This window comes from Schistocerca americana, chromosome 2 (assembly GCF_021461395.2).
Source record: "Schistocerca americana isolate TAMUIC-IGC-003095 chromosome 2, iqSchAmer2.1, whole genome shotgun sequence".
Taxonomy (NCBI): domain Eukaryota; kingdom Metazoa; phylum Arthropoda; class Insecta; order Orthoptera; family Acrididae; genus Schistocerca; species Schistocerca americana.
In genome coordinates, this window is record NC_060120.1 from 299,033,731 (window position 1) to 299,053,982 (window position 20,252).

At 38.2% G+C, this 20,252-nt stretch overlaps 1 protein-coding gene across 2 annotated transcripts in view; it reads left to right on the forward strand.

Annotated features, from left to right (window-relative positions):
* The window catches only part of LOC124591836 (sodium-independent sulfate anion transporter-like), a 146,053-nt gene that overhangs the window by 111,183 nt on the left and 14,618 nt on the right, over nt 1-20,252 (forward strand). For both annotated transcript variants that reach the window (XM_047131774.1, XM_047131775.1), the window contains exons 8-11: nt 3,606-3,746; nt 9,804-9,949; nt 14,729-14,902; nt 18,864-19,017. In XM_047131774.1, coding sequence (XP_046987730.1) covers nt 3,606-3,746; nt 9,804-9,949; nt 14,729-14,902; nt 18,864-19,017 — 615 coding nt within the window. The remainder of the gene's footprint in view (nt 1-3,605; nt 3,747-9,803; nt 9,950-14,728; nt 14,903-18,863; nt 19,018-20,252) is intronic.

The window sequence follows — 20,252 nt, forward strand, 5'->3', positions numbered from 1 at the left end:
CCTACCAAATTGACCCATACACCACTGGACCATCATTTGAACACTCATCAACTTTTGAAAAACACAAAACATACAAGGTCTGCTTTAGTTGTCACACATGGTCATCAACTGCAGCTAACAATCACTATCTACAAATTACGGCTGGCAGGTATCCTGAGTAGACTACCACATAATTGCATGGAGCCTTTTTTGAGAAAGCCGAGAAGGAGGGATGTGTTGGCTCAGTTCACAACTATCTCCACATTGTCAATTTGGCCTCTAGGTAACAATTATGAACAACAGTACAAACATCTCAGCACTATGGTGCACAAGGAAGGCAGTTAAGGGAACACTTGAAATGGAATCTGGGTCAGTTACGTTGGCTTCTCTTCACCGAAGAGTGCAATACTTGTCTGATGGTCATGGCATGGTACCATTCCATCTGAGACATGCAGTACCATGACTGCAGCAGGTGTATGAGTCACTCATGTTTTTGGCTGGTATCATATTAAGATGTCGTTCAGTTCACATTGATATTGGCAATAATTTGAGGGATGAGAAATATCATCCAACACATTATACAATCATACAGTCAACAAATTGGTGATGGGTTCATTTTTAAAGATGATAGTGCTTGATCATACTGCCCCTAAGTCAAGAACATTATTGCTCCAGTTGGCATGAATGAACTCAACGGAAGTGTCTGTTGTAGCTGCTGACATGAATCCACCTTGGGACCAGTTGAAACTTGCAACTGTTATCAATAGAAAACTCTTAGAAAGATCACCATCAAAGAAAGGGACAGGCTTGAGGAGCATTGTCTCAACCTTGTGGATAGCAAGTGCACTTTCTGCTCTGCTACCAGATCTACGTTCATACTCCACAATCATCTGTGAAGTACTTAGCAGAGAGCACACCCCATTGTATCAGTCATTAGGGCTTTTCTCCCATTCTATTAACACATGGAGCACAGGTAGAATGACTGTTTAAATCTCTTTGTGCGTGCTGTAATTAATCAAATTTTGTTCTTTTACACTGTTTAGTTTCATAAAGCTATTTCTTTCAGTCTCTGCTCCCCTTGAATCTAAGACACACTTTCACCTCTTATTTTGAGTATTATATAAATCACCGTAGCTTTTTAATGCTGATGAAGCAGGAATACTTCTCTTGGCTGATGAGACATACTTCATAGCCCAATAGAGGTGCAATAATCGACATTTCATTTATATTCTCACAAAATATGGATTGGTTATTAATAGACTGCATGCCACTTAACTTGGAAAAACACAGTTCATTCAGGTGTGTCCATGGCAAGATGTCTTCAACAATAATAGTAAAGCACAAAGTTAAAGAAATATGTAACATATAATGTTCAAAATTCCTGGATATACATATTGATCAGAATTTGAATTTGAAATGATAGATTATAAAACATGGAAAATCCGGGATGGAATAGCAGCAATATGAAGGATAAGTTGCTACTCACTGCATGGAGGAGGTGTTGAGTGGCAGACAGACATGGTCATTGTGCCTGTCTGCCAATCATGCCTCCTTTAAATGATATATTCTTAAAGGCTTAAGTTCAGAAACATATGCTCTATGTGCAACTGCTTATTTTGATGATGAAATCTGTGGTGTCACCGCCAGACACCACACTTGCTAGGTGGTAGCCTTTAAATCAGCCGCGGTCCATTAGTATATGCCGGACCCGCGTGTCGCCACTGTCAGTGATAGCAGACCGAGCGCCACCACACGGCAGGTCTAGAGAGACTTACTAGCACTCGCCCCAGTTGTACAGCCGACCTTCATAGCAATGGTTCACTGACAAATACGCTCTCATTTGCCGAGACGATAGTTAGTATAGCCTTCAGCTACATTTGCTACGACCTAGCAAGGCGCCGTATTCAATTGATAATTAATATTATGAAGCATGTACCGTAACGAGAGATGTTCTACAATTGTGGATTAAAGTTAAGTATTCTACCAGTTACCTCCTGTTTTGCTAGTCTTATTTCTCTGACCTGTTCCAGGCCTAACGCCAGTCAGCGTGTAATTAAACGCGTGCATTTCGGCCTCCTCTAGAAACAGTGTTGGGTCTTCTGCCAACACTACAAAATCATCAAAAATTTGGCTTGTAATGCAAATTCTAAAGGTGGCAGGGGTAAAATACAGGGAGTGAAAGGCTATTTACAATTTGTACAGAAACCAGATGGCAGTTATGAGTCGAGGGGCATGAAAGGGAAGCAGCGGTTGGGAAGGGAGTGAGACAGGGTTGTAGCCTCTCCCCGATGTTATTCAATCTGTATATTGAGCAAGCAGTAAAGGAAACAAAAGAAAAAATTCGGAGTAGGTATTAAAAACCATGGAGAAGAAATAAACACTCTGAGGTTCGCCGATGGCATTGTAATTTTGTCAGAGACAGCAAAGGACTTGGAAGAGCTGTTGAACGGAATGGACAGTGTCTTGAAAGGAGGATGTGAGATGAACATCAACAAAAGCAAAACGAGGATAATGGAATGTAGTCGAATTAAGTCAGGTGATGCTGAGGGAATTAGATTAGGAAATGAGACACTTAAAGTAGTGAAGTTGTTTTCCTATTTGGGGAGCAAAATAACTGATGATGGTCGAAGTAGAGGGGATATAAAATGTAGACTGGCAATGGCAAGGAAAGCGTTTCTGAAGAAGAGAAATTTGTTAACACGGAGTATAGATTTAAGTGTCAGGAAGTTGTTTCTGAAAGTATTTGTATGGGGTGTGGCCATGTATGGAAGTGAAACATGGACGATAAATAGTTTGGACAAGAAGAGAATAGAAGCTTTCGAAATGTGGTGCAACAGAAAAATGCTGAAGATTACATGGGTAGATCACATAACTAATGAGAAGGTATTGAATAGAATTGGGGAGAAGAGGAGTTTGTGGCACAACTTGACTAGAAGAAGGGATCTGTTGGTAGGACATGTCCTGAGGCACCAAGGGATCACAAATTTAGCATTGGAGGGCAGTGTGGAGGGTAAAAATTGTAGAGGGAGACCAAGAGATGAATACACTAAGCAGATTCAGAAGGATGTAGGTTGCAGTAGGTACTGGGAGATGAAGCAACTTGCACAGGATAGAGTAGCATGAAGATCTGCTTCAAACCAGTCTAAGGACTGAAGAAGACGACGACAACAACAACAACAACAACAACAACGCAGACTCCCACATTTGTTAAAACAAAATGAAATAATTTTTGGCGAATTTCATAATTAATACTAAAGTATTCATTCCATAACACATGACATTTGGATAAAAGCTGTTAATGTGTTTGTTTTAAAGTATTGTGGTGAAATTGTGCAAAACTGATGACAGAAATTGTGACTATTCAGTAGCCAGGACATACATTGCTAAACAAAATTTATGAATAAAGGGAGGGTGTGAAAATTGGAATTGTTAAGACGCAATAAATGTGAAATAGAGAGTTAGCATTATATTAATGAAAATGTCTTAAGTCTCAAACATTGAATGTTACGATTTTTTTCTGTCGAGCTTTGTGGGTGTTACTGAGTTAATTTTTGTGCATGCAGTATGCATAGCTAGTTCAATCTGTGAGATCTCTATCAGTAATTGTATTATGCTATTTTTTACAGGTGCCCTGATTTTATTGGCACTTAGTCTGCTAACACCTTACTTCTATTACATTCCTAAGGCATCCCTGGCAGCTGTTATCATATGTGCTGTGATCTTCATGATAGAGTATGAAGTGGTGAAACCAATGTGGAAATCAAGTAGTGAGTATTTGTGACTAGTTTGTATTCCAACTTTAATTATCCATAGAACCTCTATACATTATTCCCCAACAGATACACACACTTAAGAGTATAACTTGTAGACCTACTATCTGCCTCTTAATGAGTCATCTTATTTTACCCCACATCATCCTGTGGATGTAATCCACATGTTGTTATCTGATTAAGGAGGATAAAGACTGTTCTCATTCTCTAGTCTCCACTTGGATGACTTGTAGTTTTTATTTTGAAGGAACATCAGATTCATCTCCAGGCACTACAGTCCTGAGATCACTATGATATAGCACATTTGGATGATGTACTCCAGCATCATCTTGTGTGGTAACTAGAGCATGAAAATCAAATTCTAAGTGGCTATTACCAAGACAATCAGCTGAAGCCAAATCCAGAAAAAACAGAGATTTGTGAGTTCCATCTTAGAAATAGACATGCAGCGAGGAAATTGCAGATGTTCTGGGAAGGTAAGCAATTAGAACACTGCTTCACCCCCAAATATTTTGGAGTAACTCTTAATTGAGCACTTACCTACAGAATACATTGCTCGAACACCAAACAGAAGGTATTTGCAAGGAACAACATTCTCCGGAAATTATCGGGTACAACCTGGTGGACGCATCCTCGCATCTTAATAACTTCTGCTGTAGCTCTTTGTTATTCAGCTGCAGAATATGCTTGCCCTGTGTGGTGCAGATCTAGTCATGCTAAACAAGTGTATATCGCGTTGAATGAAACCTGCAGACTCATTACGGGATGTTTGAGATCTACACCACTTGATAAACTTTTTGTCTAGCGGGCATCCCACCTCTAGATATCCGTTGTCAACATGCATCTAGACTGGAAAAGTGTAAGGTATCGAATCTGAAGACCCACACACTACACGGCTATCAGCCAACAGTACCAAGGCTCAAGTCAAGGAAAAGCTTGCTCCATTCAACTGAAAGCCTCACTGAACCACCTTCGAACTTCAGAGTCAACTCATGACGTTCCAGACACAGCCACCCCAACTGAAAGCCTCCCATCAGGTCACGAAGAAAGCTGGTCAATATGGAAGACTCTCAACAGGCTGCGTTCTGGAGTTGGAAGAATGAAGACCAACTTGAAAAAGTGGGTATTTGCATGCGACTCCACAGCATGTGAATGTGGTGAAGAACAGACAATGAGTCATCTTCTTGTCTGCAGCCTATGACCAACATCATGCATGCCACAGAATGTCATCGATGCCACTAAGGAAGTGTGCGAAGTTGCTGCATGCTCGTCACACCGCATTTAATTGTAATTGTAATGCTTATAGTACCGTGTTTTGAAACATTTTGCATAACTTGTAAGTTATAGTGTGTGTTTCTGACATGATTAAATAAAATAAATATCATGCAAATATCTCAGCTGAGTGGTGACTAGTAGGAGAATAGCTTGAAACATTCTCAGGTGTTGCATAGTATGGTACTGTCAAAAGTGTACAATATTTCTATGAGGCAGCTGCTCAGTTACACATGAAGTTGATAAACAGGTGGCTCATAGAAATACCATGCAGTTTAGACAGTATCAGCCAATGCAGTGCCTGAGAATCTTTCAGGCAATATTACGTAAAGAAAGCCTCGAATAGCTATGAAAATAGTATTTACTCTTCATGATTCAGTATTTAACAGCTGACATCCCCAATTTGTATGATATTAATCAGATGTGAAGTCTTACAATACCCTTACAGAATTTTTTCCTGGTGTTATGCAGTTAAAGGAAGTAAAATAGTTTTTAATCAGGCACGGGCAGTGAGAATTCTGTGTAAAGTAAATATCTCCACACCTTTTAGATACCTCTTAGAAGATTTTTAAATTCTTATGATTTCGTTACTAGAAGTTAAAATCAGCATCTTGTTTGTGATGCACACAACCATAAGACAAGATACAGGTTCCTGTATTATGGTGTGAAGCTCTTCAGCAGGCTCCCATTGCACATGAAGCAAGTAATTGAGCAGGAGCTCTACAATTTTGAAAGAAAATTATAAATATATCTTATTACCCATTCATTCTACAGATTATCTTATTATTCAGATTAAAAATTCCTTTTATCTGCAGGTAAAATAAGTTTTTGTTTTTTCAACACATAGATCTTCATTTTATTGATAATTACCATTATGATTGTGTGGATATTGAGCTAAGAAGAAAGAAAAGAGAGAAAAATTTGAAAACCAGACGACTGAGGAATGAGTAGCATTTTCCTTCGTCTTTCACCACCACCACCACCATCTTCATATTTTCTCCTTCTTTTTCTTCACCTTCGTCTTCTGTTTTCTTTCTCCCATTTATCAAATTTCTTAATAATATCGCCATTAAGCTTTGTTTAAATATATACAGTTTATAGCAGTTCTCCAATAGTTCTAACAGTTACTTGACTTCATTAATTATTATCTTGATTCATTGCACATCGCTGAGGGTTCATTCATTCATCTACCCATCGTATACCATGGATAATGTGAAGGGAGGCCTTCAGGGATGTGGAATGAGTTAAGAAAAAAGAACAAGCAAACCATGTAAACTAAATTATACACTCTATTAAATATCAGTATAGAATCCATCTTCCTCCTCGCACCATCAGCCTGTGTATGTTTTCCTTTTACCTACTACACAAACTCAATCCCAGATGTCTCCCTACTGGTTTGTTTCAATGTGGCTGGGTATAATGCTCCATCAGAATGAACCTCTGCCTTGGCTGACAGCCGGCTTGTGTGGTCGTGCGGTTCTAAGCGCTTCAGTTTGGAACCGCGTGACCGCTACGGTCGCAGGTTCGAATCCTGCCTCGGGCATGGATGTGTGTGATGTCCTTAGGTTAGTTAGGTTTAAGTAGTTCTAAGTTCTAGGGGACTGATGACCTCAGTAGTTAAGTCCCATAGTGCTCAGAGCCATTTGAAGCTTGGCTGACAAACATCTCCAAAAATAGTGTCCATAACGTCCTATCCTGCATTCAAGACGCTCCTCACTTCCTTTGCTGCTTCTCCACAGTTCTGTCCCATTACCAGCAGACTCTTGATTGGTCACTGTGGATGTGACACCCTTGTACATCAACATCCTCCATGCCTAAGCCATCCGGCTGGGGAACACTACCTTTCCTAATGTCCTCCTGATACCAAACCCACCACCTCTTTCCTAATCCTCCTAACCAACCACGTTCTGACCCACAATTATTTCACTTTTTAAGACCAAATCTATAAACAAATCCATGGCATCGTCCTATATCAACAACAAATTTATGAGTCATCTGGCAGAATCCCATGATAAACTCACCCATAAACCTCCCCCCCCCCCCCCCTCCAATCTGCAGTAATCCTTCCTATCCATTCAACACCTAAAACCCTTTGTCTGGTATGGATTTGTTGATGACATTTTTGTGATCTGGATTCCCAGCAAGGACAGTCTTTACTCTTTCTTCCACAACCTCTTAAACTACTCAAAATCTGCTTCACCTAGTCCTCCTGAAAGCCACCTTCCTATATGTTGATCTCCACCTCTCAGATAGTTCTATAAAGATGTCTGTCTGCATCAAGTGCACCAACCACCAACAGTAACTTCACTTAGACAGTTGCCACACTTTCAGTTCATCCATAAAGAAGTCTCTGACACCAGTAAACACATCAAGCAACCTCAGACAGGGATTCCTTTGATCACCCAGTATCACCTTAGCCCTGGAAAGCTCATTCAGATCTTCCACCAGGTCTTAAACTACTTCTCATTGTACCCTGAGATAAAGGATGTTCTACCCAAAATCCTACACATCTCACACAAAGTAGTGCATTGGTGCTCACCCAGCCTGTAGAATATCCTTGTTGATCCCTGTTCCAGTCCTGTACCCAACCCTGCACTCAATGTATCAGTCCCACTTGATAGATTCAGGTGCAAGACCTGCCCTGTGCACACACTCACCACCTCCTACTGCAGTCCAGTCACAAGTATTTCTTACCCAATAAAAGGCAGGGCCATGTGTGAAAACAGCCATGTTATTTATCAGTCATGCTGCAATTACTGTATAGAATTGTATGTGGGCATGACAAGTAAACAACTGTCTAATTCCATGAGTGTCCACTGCCAAACTGCAGCAAACCAGAGAACTGACCATAGAGTTGCTGAACATGTTGCACGCTACAGTACTGGTGACTTCAACAGCTGCTTCACTATACTGTCCATTTGGATACTCCCGTACAACACAAGTTTCTCTGAACTGCACAGATAGGAATGGTCTGTCTAGCATATTAACCTTTATCTCACTTCCTCGCCTTATTTTTCCCTTCTCTCGTCTGTCCACTCCACTCCTTCCCCATCCAGATCGCGTACTGCCTTCTCCGTCCACTCTTCCTTTCCTAAATGTGGTCTCTCTCTCTCTCTCTCTCTCTCATTCCTTTCCCTCCCCTCTCACTTTTTTCGTCGTCATCCTCACCATCCTTTCCTTCCATACTCCACCCTCCCTTCCCACCCCCTCTACCCCTTTCTGTATCTCTTTTTTGCTCTATTCTATTTACTCCATTCATCTTGCTATGCAGACAATAAGACATTGTTCCCACTATCCCCTCCTTACATCCTTCCCTACACTTCCCCACCTCCATCAGCCTATGCAGCTGTTTTCAATAATCAGTCATCAATAGTCAGTCTTGCCATGGCCATGGGTGTGTCTGTGGAGCTGTGTTTGTGAATGTATGTGCTTTTATTATGAAAAACAGAAACAGCTCAACAGTTAGTGTAGGTACTGTTTCCTGCAACATTTTTCTATGCAACACACATTAGTCTGCTATAGGTTAGTAGTTGCCTCTCCCTTATTTTTTATATTGTTCCAACATTGCACTATTGTTATGAATGGACTGGTATGTGTTGCATAGAACTTGACTGTTCACCAGTGAATCATAAATGTCTTGTGGATATGTCATCAAACATAGAAAATGAAGCAACTTCAGCAACAAGTTCAAGACTGATAGATAAGTCTTCAGTTAAATTATGATGATTAAGCGTAATATACTGATAACTATGGATGAAGTTTTCAGTAGAGGCCATAGTTTTCAGGTTATTCAAGGAAAACATACAAAAGTTACCTTCAAATGCAACCCCCTCCCACACTCAGCCCCCATCAGTAAAAATTTCTAGTGTGTTGTTCATGGCACTCCCTCCTACCGCTGTACAAAAGTTTGTGACTGTGCGAATTATTTCCCACGTTCAACCTTTCTTGGTTTTCGTTGACTGGCCTTATTATGCCACCAGATTAGTTGAGCACTTACAAATTCTAAAACTGACACCTGTTTAAATTTTACCGAACATTTTGGGAATTTTAATGCCATAAAATAAACAATTACATTGTTGTATTTGTAAGGCCAACTTATTACAAAAGTAATGTGCTTAATCTAATTAGTTTTAGCATAATGTTTACAAAAGTTATTTTTCTTTAAATACCCTCATGGGTACATTTAAATTAATATTGTTGATGAAATAGCCGACTATGCTGGTGGTGTGATAGCCCAACCAATAGAGACCTAAAGGTCGAATATCAAGAATAGTTAGTGTTGGTGGAAGTTTTTGTACAGTGGCAGCAGAGACAGTGCCCCAAGCAACATGCTAGACATCCTAACTGGTGAGGGATGAGTGTGGGAGTGGAGGTGTATTTGAAGGTCACTTTTGTACATTTTTCCTGAAAAACTCAAAAACAGTGGTCTACAGTGAAAACACATCCCACTACAAAATTTAACTACATTAGATTTGATACCAAAAGGTTGTGTTCCTTTTTTCTATTGGGCTAATAGTTTGCATGAAGCTAATGAGATAATGGGAAAATCTTTTTGAAGGCCAGGTACAAAATTTTTGGGTATGCATAAAATGACTTCGGTATGTGAGCTGAGTCTCCTGGTATAATGTGCTGTCTGTGTGGAATGAAATTTTGTGTTTATGATGTCTTTCTTTCTGGTATTTGGATAAATTATTATTAAAATAAGATGCTGTGATGTGTATGTATAACTTAGCAGAACAACATTTTTGAGTGTGCTTAATGAAGTAAAATCTCCTGTTACAGGGAAAGATTTAGTACCAACATTTGTTACTTTTGTGGCATGCCTGGTGATTGGTGTGGAACTTGGTATACTGATAGGAGTTGCCATAAATATATTGTTCCTGTTGTACCCATCAGCCAGGCCAAGCATTACAGTGGAACGAGCAATGGTAAATCACTTCTTTATTAACTGTATTTTTGTTACATTTGTGCATATCATATCTTTCTAGCTGAATTAACATATTTGTTGATTTCATATTTTGTGGACTATAAGGCACCACAAACCATAAGACACACCTTAATTTTTAAAAAATTGAAAAAAATAACATTTTTACTATTTTTATTATTAGACTTCAATGCCAGACTAAAGGAAAAAATTTTAGTTTATAGAATCAAACTGACCTCTGAAATACCTGAAAAATCATGATCTGAGCTTTCTTCTTCTTCTTGCTCTTCCTCTTCCTGTTTGTCAGTCATTGTTCATGGTCTTCACTGCCATCGAGATCATTACTTATGCAGCAGTTCTTGGAAGATTTAACAATAATGTCTTCTCTCACTCTAGTCCATGACTGTTTTATCAACTGATACACTTGTTTGATAGTAGGTTGTTTTAAAGCTCCCTTCGGCTTGAATTTGTGTATGGCTTCATTGATCGTCCATTTGTTCCATTTCTCTCTCATGCACACTTTAAATGGTTTATTTTTCGAAACATCAAGAGGTTGCAATTGTGAAGTAAGTCATACCAGAATAACAGCAAACTCTGTAGTTCCCTGTCTCAATTTCTATTTCACAGAATTTTTCAAATGACCACTGAACTGATCTAGCACAAGAAGAGAACTCTTCTTCAGTAGAGCACCTTTCCTTTGGTTCCACACTCTGTTAATCCGTAATATCATACCTGCCTCATCCATCCAATTCTTGTCATGTTTGTTAACAACAGTGACTGGCGATATTTCAGAAGGTTTGGCATTGTTTTGCACTTGAGAAATGATCATTGAATTAAGTTCAGTATTTTCAGCACAGCATGAAAGGACAACAGTGCAGTGCATTTCTTTTAAGTCCACTTGTTTTTATAGTTACAGTTTTAGCACCTTTCATGACATGGTTCTGTTACTTGGTACATCAAATGTTGGAGGCATTTCATCCATATTTGCATTTGGCTTAGTTCCACACTGGTTTTCTTTCAGAATTGAATGATAAAGTAATAGAAAGATAGTATTTTCTCTTGGCACACTTGTGGCATTTTCTGAGATATTTTGGTTTTGCTTTGCGTGCTAAATCCATGATCCTTCATAAATCTTTAGCACCACCCAACTTCACCATTAAAGTCTGTTAAGGTCCACTGTAGCGGTAGCTTACAACCATGTATTTGAATCATTTTTGTATTAATTCCAATGCCAGTCTGACAGTGTCATTGAATCCATTTCAGTACATCATATTCCAGGTTTAGCCATTTTGAATTCAGCCCTCTATTTGCACAGTTTAATCTTCCTCATTTATTTCAGTTCTTTACTAGCCCACCAATCGCAAATGGTGTTTTCTGTAGGTGTAGGGCCAAAATGCAGCTCAGCTGTTCTGTTTCCATGTTCTTCTGCAGATGCTTTTATTTTCAATTTATGGCCTATGTAATTTTTAAATTTTTTTACCATTACAAAACTAGCTACTAACAGAAATAGTGTACTGTTATGTTCACTGGCACTACAGACTGCAAGGATGCATCATAGGCTAGACAGTGTTCTGGGTTTGAGATCGTGGGATGGGAAGGAGACAGTGTAAGCAAGCATGTGAATCCCCACAACTCATGTTCTCCACACTGGGGCACTGCTGCTTCAGTTGAATGCAATGTTGCCAGGTAGAGAGAGGTTTCCCACGGCATCAAATATATGCCATTTTTAAGACTGGTGAGGATTGTAAATCTCACACTGGACATTTTTATATTAATAAAAGTATAAGACACACCTGAATTTTGGAGGCAATTTTTCAAAGTAAAAAGTGTGTCTTATAGTCTATAAAATACGGTAAGTATGGAGTAATAATACAAGATTGTGTCACAAAGTGTCCACTTCCTAGTCCTATACACAGCCAGTCTTTGTAAGTAGGGTTGAGGCAATCTGAAGTGGGATCTGTGAGTAACTAGAAATGCCAAGGCCAGGAAACACACCAACAAACTACTCTCATGCATATCAAGTACAAAGTGCAAGTGAGATTAATTATACATAATCCATTGAGTAATAGAGGCAGTGATATTCAAATACGAAGTGAAGTGTTTCTGTTACATGCCAGGTTATATGCAGCTACAAACAATAGGCTCTGCCCATGACATGTTATCTCTAGAATGTATAGCCACAATACTGCCTGAGTATCTACAGGCTCTGCCATGCATTAAGTGTTATGGCCATCCAGCTATGGTAATAACTCCATGTTGACATTGAGCTGTCTATCTTGTAAACAACAAATAACCAAGCTACCTACACTCAGTTCGGATGTGGAAGGATCGTGTTCACAAACTCAGAGACAATGCAGTAAATAACACATATTTATTTAAACAGTAATTACAATAATCCAGTGGTTATAGCAACATACAGAAAACCCTGGATTACTAAAAAACAAATTCATATTACATTGATGTACCTCATACAGTTGATGCTGTGGCTTAACAACTGATTGGCACCTTATGGTGTCCTTGTCACTGCCTTTATGAATACATTGACAAAAAATGCTCAGGAAAAATCTAAAACATACATATTAAAGTAATTACACACATGGTGCTAACAAAGAAAGCCATCATTCACACTCCAATATTAAAAATATATTACAGTTAGTAAAAATCAGCCTTTATCGGTGAGTATTGCCATAAAAAGGAACTTCAAAGAATAATAATTAGAAGAGTCTCATCCTTTTAAAGAAATTTAAGATGTTTACATAGCAAAATTTTTAAGAAATAAATTGCTCGGTGAATATTAACATGATTAAAAAACTTAAAGTAACTGAACGTAGCAAAGACTAGCAGCCATATAAATCTCACTGCAGCTGAAAGAGCCCATATTTAAGGAAATTTAAAACGGTTATTGAGAAAAATTCTAAGGAAGCTTCGTACCCAAAAATCTTAAAGAACTTGTGTTATACACATAAAAAAAGACATAATGGCTCTTGTCCTTGGCTTATTACCCCAAATTCTGAATGGAAACCAATCAGAACAATTTAGCTGTTACCAAGTAAGTTCCTGTTAACCAAGGATGTGAACCAACACATAAGTAACCTAAAATATTACACTGAACAAGCAGGTAAATCTCTAGACCAGTTTACTGAACAGCCGATCTCCTCCAGCGTGCAAAACCCAGAAAACCTATAGGTAGGTTTATCTATTGCAGTCTCAGTTTGTCAAATGAGTGCAGCACTTCATCAACAAAATTTAAATCTCTCTACAAATGGACTCTATGGTCACGATTTCAAGCACCGAAGTTTTGATCAATTTTTGACATCAAACTCCATCAGCCATGTATCAGAAGCATCCACCTTAGGCAACTAGTTGATCGAGCGCCTGTGAACTCTGTCAGTTGCTCCAGTTGGCCACCCAAATAATATCAGTATCACCATGCCATATTCACCATCATACACTACGGCTGGCTTTTTACAAGATGCATGGTCAACCTGGTACAGCAACTTCTAGTCCATGAAACAGAGCTAAGTCAGAGAGCTCCACACTAGCTTTTTGCCTCTAAAGTAGTCAACAAGAAAACACACTCTACCCAGAGCAGGGCTTGCCAGATTAGCCACTTGTCCACAAGTCACTCACTGACTCTCACTGCATAAGCTCTTTCCTGAGCTGGGTCGTGCCCTTTGTTTATCATCACTGCTGTGTCTCCTAGTGAGGCACTGAGGTAACACTGCCTGAAGCAGTCTTTGCTAAATGATAGCGGACCAGTTCGAACTTCGTATTTCATTGGTGGTACTAAACAATCTGCAGTGCTCTCGCTGTTGCAGTCACTTGACTGTGGTTAGAGTTCCATGTTTATGTTCTCTTATTCCAGCTGAGATACTAGACATATTAATCATCTTTTCTTGTTTTATTTCATTTTTAAAGATAACCATTATTCACTACCAGATCCTCATTATCCTTCATTATTTATTATTTCAGTCTGAAGTGTCCATTATTAGTTTTTGACCAAATATATTTGTAGTTTGTTAAAAACTGTGTGTCCTTCTTGTTAATTACGCTTTACATTGTCTTCAGAAATGTGTATTTCTAAAAATGAATGGATGTTGTATAAGGATCGGTGCTGTAATGGTAATCACAGGACTGCACATACATTGGAGATATATATAATTGAGTTTGAAATCAGTTGAGAGACCATAGCTATCCTTATTCATTGATGAGTGGGCCTAGTCACAGACCACACTGCAACCAGCAGATATACAAGATAGCAAATATATACATATAAAAATATATAATTTCTGCAATTATTATGGTGTATGTATGGTTTTTTAGTTACTGTTGTAAACTTGGTTGAAGCACAGTATTCTGGAAAATGTTGGAACCTGTAATGGTACCTCCTTTTCCATTTTCCAGTGAGTAATATTATTGCTTTATGGTGTTTCCAATGAACTGAACAGCTAGTCTCTTATGAGGAAAATATAGTATCTGTCTCTGTCCTTGCTGCTTCAGTACTGCGGTATGAATAAGTATGATTGGTTGTGGTGGATATTGTAATTTCAGGCAGTGAATAATAGTTATTGCTAAGGACAGATCATCCTCATTTGTTATTTTCATGAGATAACAACAAAAATTGAGCTTATATGTTGTCAAACTGTGGACTTTATTGTTTTCACCGATTGTGATTTTTGCTGTTACATTGCAGAATGAAGTGAGTGACTATAGTGTTTGCGTTCTGGAAATCTCTTTGGGAATCTAGTGGGTGTTTATAATGGTGTTCCATTTGTTTTTTCAGACTAAGGCAGGGCAGGAATACTTGTTGGTGATACCAGGGAACAGTCTATACTTCCCTGCAGTGGACTTCATTCGCACAAGTGTAGGACGTGTTGCTGTACAAGAAGGGTCAAGTCATCTACCAGTCATTGTGGACTGTCGTTATGTATTGGGTGCAGACTTCACTGCAGCAAAGGTAGGTACAGTGATACTGTTGTTTGAAATATAGAGAATTATTAAATCAAAAGGTGACAAGATTCCAGCTGTCATTTGAAATTGTATGGAAACAGATATACCATAATATGAGTAAAAGTGTAGACAAAAATCCTTCTAAAATATAATAAAAAGCTGTAAAGCCAAGAACAGTATACCAAAACAGAAATATCAGATGTCAGGAAATGGAACATGTTCTTCAGATACATCCTTATAATGGACCAGCTGAGGGTCACACATCAGACAATAGTTTCTTGCGAGCAAGAGAACCAGTATATGCTGGATCCAAAAGGTTCAAAGGGCCCTGGTAGAAACTGGAATACAGGAAACAGAGATTTAGAACAGGAGGACTTTCAAATAAAAAAAAAAAAAAAAAAAAAACTTGACTGGCACAGGTTTGCAGGAAAGAATTATACACAGAGCAAAATCATCATGTAGAGAAGAGTGAAGTTGGGTGCAAAGTATGAAAGAATATTGGACAAGGATAACAACCAGAAGAAATAAAGCTGACCTGAATTGGCCTGATCCACTGATGACACAAATGAGGAGGAGGAGGAGGAGGAGGAGGAGGAGGCGGCACAGAAGAAGAAGCACACATTTATATTTATCAGGAGTACACAAATCTTAGCAGACTTATTCAAGTACCACTTATTTTATATCTAGATCACTACATCATGTAACTTATAATGAATATATAGAAACAGGTGATAATTCTCAAATTGTGAGTTATGTTATTCAAGTAAAGGGGACACAAAAATATAACAGTTATTAGATTCACTTCTTCACAAGTTGGTTGTGATCTAAATTCATTACAGATCTGATGATGGGAACTTAGACTTGCTGAAACTGGTCATAAAAAATAAAATTGTTAGTGGCAGTGTTCGCCATTAAAGTTTTTACTTCCGTATTGAAAACCAACTTTTGTCCACATTACATCACCTCCAAACAGCAAGCATAGAAAACATAACAGTGCATTTTTTACTTCACAGCCACAAAGCCAACTTCTCCTTCAGTACCATTCATAATTAAACCTACGAATTTATGTCTTGTTATTGCTTATGCCTGGCTGAGATGTTACAGTATCAGTTGCTGAACGACGTCTTTCCTCTACTGTAACTTTATCATGGAGAGTCAGTTGTGAAAACATAATCTGTTGAAGTTCACTTACTGTCACAGGACTTATTTCTTCATTGTTGCAAGATCATTGTTAAAGTTTTCTGTAAATTAAAAGAACTGAAATAAAGATGAATCAAATAGAATAGCTAAAAGTGGGGTAATAATATAATTCTACATGTCATCACATTCAAGATATGATAATGATTTGTAAGCACTTCAAGATATGATAATGATTTGTAAGCACAACACACACAGAGTAGAAACCGAAATGGCCTTCTTCCCAGCACACCTGCCAGGGCTTGCACTATGGGAGTGACAGTGCTCTGTCTCCCTAACAGCATCGTGTCAGCTTCAAGTCTGTGCATGGTCACAACAGCCAAACACCATGTTGCTGGAACTATGAAGCACATAGCCCAGTAAAAAGATTTTTGCAACTTTTTCATAAAAAGGGAGATGGCTACTGACATTAAGCTTGAAGATTGTATGTTGTAGAAGTACAAAAAAAAAATTAAAAAAAAAAATGTTAAATTTTGTTTATAATATGAAATGGAAACAGTGGGTGCTGCAGTTCTACTGCCTATATGTGAGCCGCCACTGGTCATATCTAACCAAAAGGAAGTTGTACTTAGTGATTCAACCAATGTAGTCTGGGGATAAATCTCATATGGGGTTCCGCAAGGCTCAGTCTAAGCTCCACTGTTGTTACTCATACATGTAGATGATCTGTGTCTAATATGCAACAAGCAGAATTAGTTTTTGCAGATAACACTAGTATTGTAGTCGATCCAAGCATACAAACAGCAATAGAAGAAATGGCAAACAATTTTCTTAACAGTGTCATTGAGTGGTTTCCTTCAAATGGTCTCACTCTTAGCTTTAAAAAGATGCAACATAGTCAGTACAGTACATGTAGAGGTACAACTCCAATGATAAGCATAACACATAACACTCAGTTTTTATGTGTTCATGTTGATGAGAATTTAAATAGAAAAAGCACAGCTTGGAACTCCTAACACAGCTTAGTTCAGCCACGTTTTCACTTAGAATAATGGCAAATCTTGGGAAACAAGTCAGTAAGTGGACATATGTTGCATATTTTCATTCAATAGGTGACTTATCTTTCAGAAAGAAAGTCTTCATTCCTCAGAAATTTGCTGCAAGAGTAATATGTGGTACTCACTCAGGGTCATCTTGCAGACATCTGTTTCAGGAGTTGGGCATTCTGAGTACTGCTTACAGTACATTTATTCCCTCATTAAGTTGATCATAGACAATCTACTGCAATTCACAAAGGAACAATGGTGCACATAATTACAATACCAAAAGGAAAAATTACATTCATTACTCCACATTAAGGTTATCTTTAGCACAAAAACGGGTGCACAATGCCACAACTAAAATTTTTGATAACAAACCCAGTCTTACACCAAAGTAAAATTTGAAAACAAATGGAAAAAGTTTCTACTTGAAAACTCTTCTATCCCAAAGACGAATTTCTGTTTGAAAAGGTGGTCGTTAGGAGTTACTAACTCACATATGTGTACTTAATAATAATGATGATGATAATAATAATAATAATAATAATAAAAGAAGCTTTATAAATGTCCAGCATGTAGCCATGTGTACAAAATAATTGGTGATGTGAATGTCAAATGGCTTGTTCCACATCTTTACGACTTATCATGCAAGTGATCCATGGAACATGAACCAAACCAACAAGAAGTGAATTGAACCTTTTGAAATGTGGTACTGAAGAATTCTGAAGATTAGATTGGTAAATCATATGACTAATGAAGAGGCATTGACTCAAATCAGGGAGAGAATAATTTTATGGCACAGCTTCAGACAAAGAAAGTACTGGTTGATAGAGCACATCCTAAGGCATGAAGGTATCATAAATTTGGTCATGTGGGAAATGTGAGGTTTAAAAAGTATAAAGACAGACCAAGGCTTTGTTGCAGTAAGGAGATTCAAATCGGTGTATGTTGCAGCAGGGGCCTGCACAAGATAGACCAGTGTTAAGAATTGGAGCAAATCAGTCTTTGGCCTGAAAAAAGTGTAATATTGATTAAATAAAAAAAAAAAAAGAAAGAGATAGTATTTTATGCTAGGAGTGTTATCAGAGCAAGTGGAATTTTTCCCATGTAGCTATGTTTCAGATAACACCTTTTTGATTTGTTTCATACTGCATATTGTAGAAATCTTTTGGTATGTAGTCTTACAGCACTTGCCACTGATTTCTGTGTGTCTCGAAAACATTTACTGAAATTTGAAGATTTGGAACACATGAACATGGATACAAGAGGTTAACACATCAGTCTGTTGTCAAATTGTGACAGAATATACTCATACAGCTAACATTAGTAATAGCCAATTTATTGATTGAACAATATTCTTCCCATTTTCTTGTACGTGTAGGAAGTGGAATAGTGGCAATTACCAACAAGAGGGACACTTCTATCAAAGTGAAGCCTGTATTTGCATCATTTGTGCATTGTTTCCTCTTTCAGACCTCTCTGATTTTTTTAATCAGAATTATTCGGCTATGTCTTCAGAAGCTCTGCAGTACTAATGTTGAAATATCCATTTGTAATGTTGTGTTAAAGTAGTATGCAATTACATCAACATAGCAGTTAGAATCATGCTTGATAGAGAATTTTGAGATTTTTTTCTGACTGTAAATTTCTGTTTGCTTGGATTATGATTCCTCTTTGTTGGTTGTAACTTCTGTTTTACTGTATGAATTTCTCATGTCATTGTGAGCTGTTAAGATTAAAATGGTTGACACAGATAGACTATCTTAAAGTGGGATGTCTTTCATTTTTTAGGGAATAGCAGCACTCATAGAGGATTTCAACAAAAGAAAACAGCCAATATATTTTCTAAATCCACACCCTGATGTTGTATCAGTTTTTAAGGGAGCAAGTCTGGAAGAATTTGTTCACATTTGCAGTGCAGAAGAGCTTGAACAGAACTTGAAAGGTAAGAATGCATGTATTTCAGCATTTCCAACCATTAACTGTTAGTAATGTAATTTCATGGACACTGTTTTATGCTTGTGGTTTTTTATTCATCTGAGTAATTCAATATTAAAATTGATTTTATATTACATGTTTTATTTTTGGTACATACAAGTTATCCGTAGTTCAAGTTCTAGTTTCAAAATGTTGTAGAAAGAGAGTCGCTGCTCAGCATAATATCAAATTTGAACAGCATCACTGAAAAAAAAAAAAAAATTAACCATAGTTTGACCAATAGATGGCACTGTAAGTGTCAGATGGCTGTTCCTCAGTTTGTGTCAGACACACCCAACATAACTGATTCCATGAAGGGGTCACATGCTACTGGTAAAACTCTTTCTCAATAATGGTGACTGTTCAACAGTAGCCCTGCAGGCATTCCAGATGCTCAAAGGTGTGAAAAAAGGTCTGCTAGGGGTCTGTAGAAAATGATTACAAAATTCGAAAAGTCAGGTTCTTTTGAAGTGCAGTGTGGCAGAGGTAGGAAAGCTGTTGATCCGACGTCTGTTGAAGATGTGGCCATAGAACTGCAGGAGGTGTCTAGTGGTGGTATGCAAACATGTAGTGCACGGGAACTGCCCTACTGTTCTACATGCCTATGAGCATGATGCATAACATCCTACCAAACTTCATGCAGTGCTATACATACAAAATCACCCATGTTCATGGGTTGGTTCCAGCTGTCCTGCCAACAAGACAAACTTTCGCACTGAAATTTTTTGCTCGCATGGAAGTGGACAATGAATCGCCATGGAACATTCTGTGAACAGATATAGACTGGGACACTCAGATGTTTAGGACGGGTGGTAGGGACAGAGCATCGAGTGACATTATACTGAGTGCACTATCCGAAAATTACCTCGAGCAATTAAACAGAGAACCAACTCATGGAGATAACATCTTGGACCTACTGATAACAAACAGACCCGAACTTTTCGACTCTGTATGTACAGAACAGGGAATCAGTGATCATAAGGCCGTTGCAGCATCCCTGAATATGGAAGTTAATAGGAATATAAAAAAAGGGAGGAAGGTTTATCTGTTTAGCAAGAGTAATAGAAGGCAGATTTCAGACTACCTAACAGATCAAAACGAAAATTTCTGTTCCGACACTGACAATGTTGAGTGTTTATGGAAAAAGTTCAAGGCAATCGTAAAATGCGTTTTAGACAGGTACGTGCCGAGTAAAACTGTGAG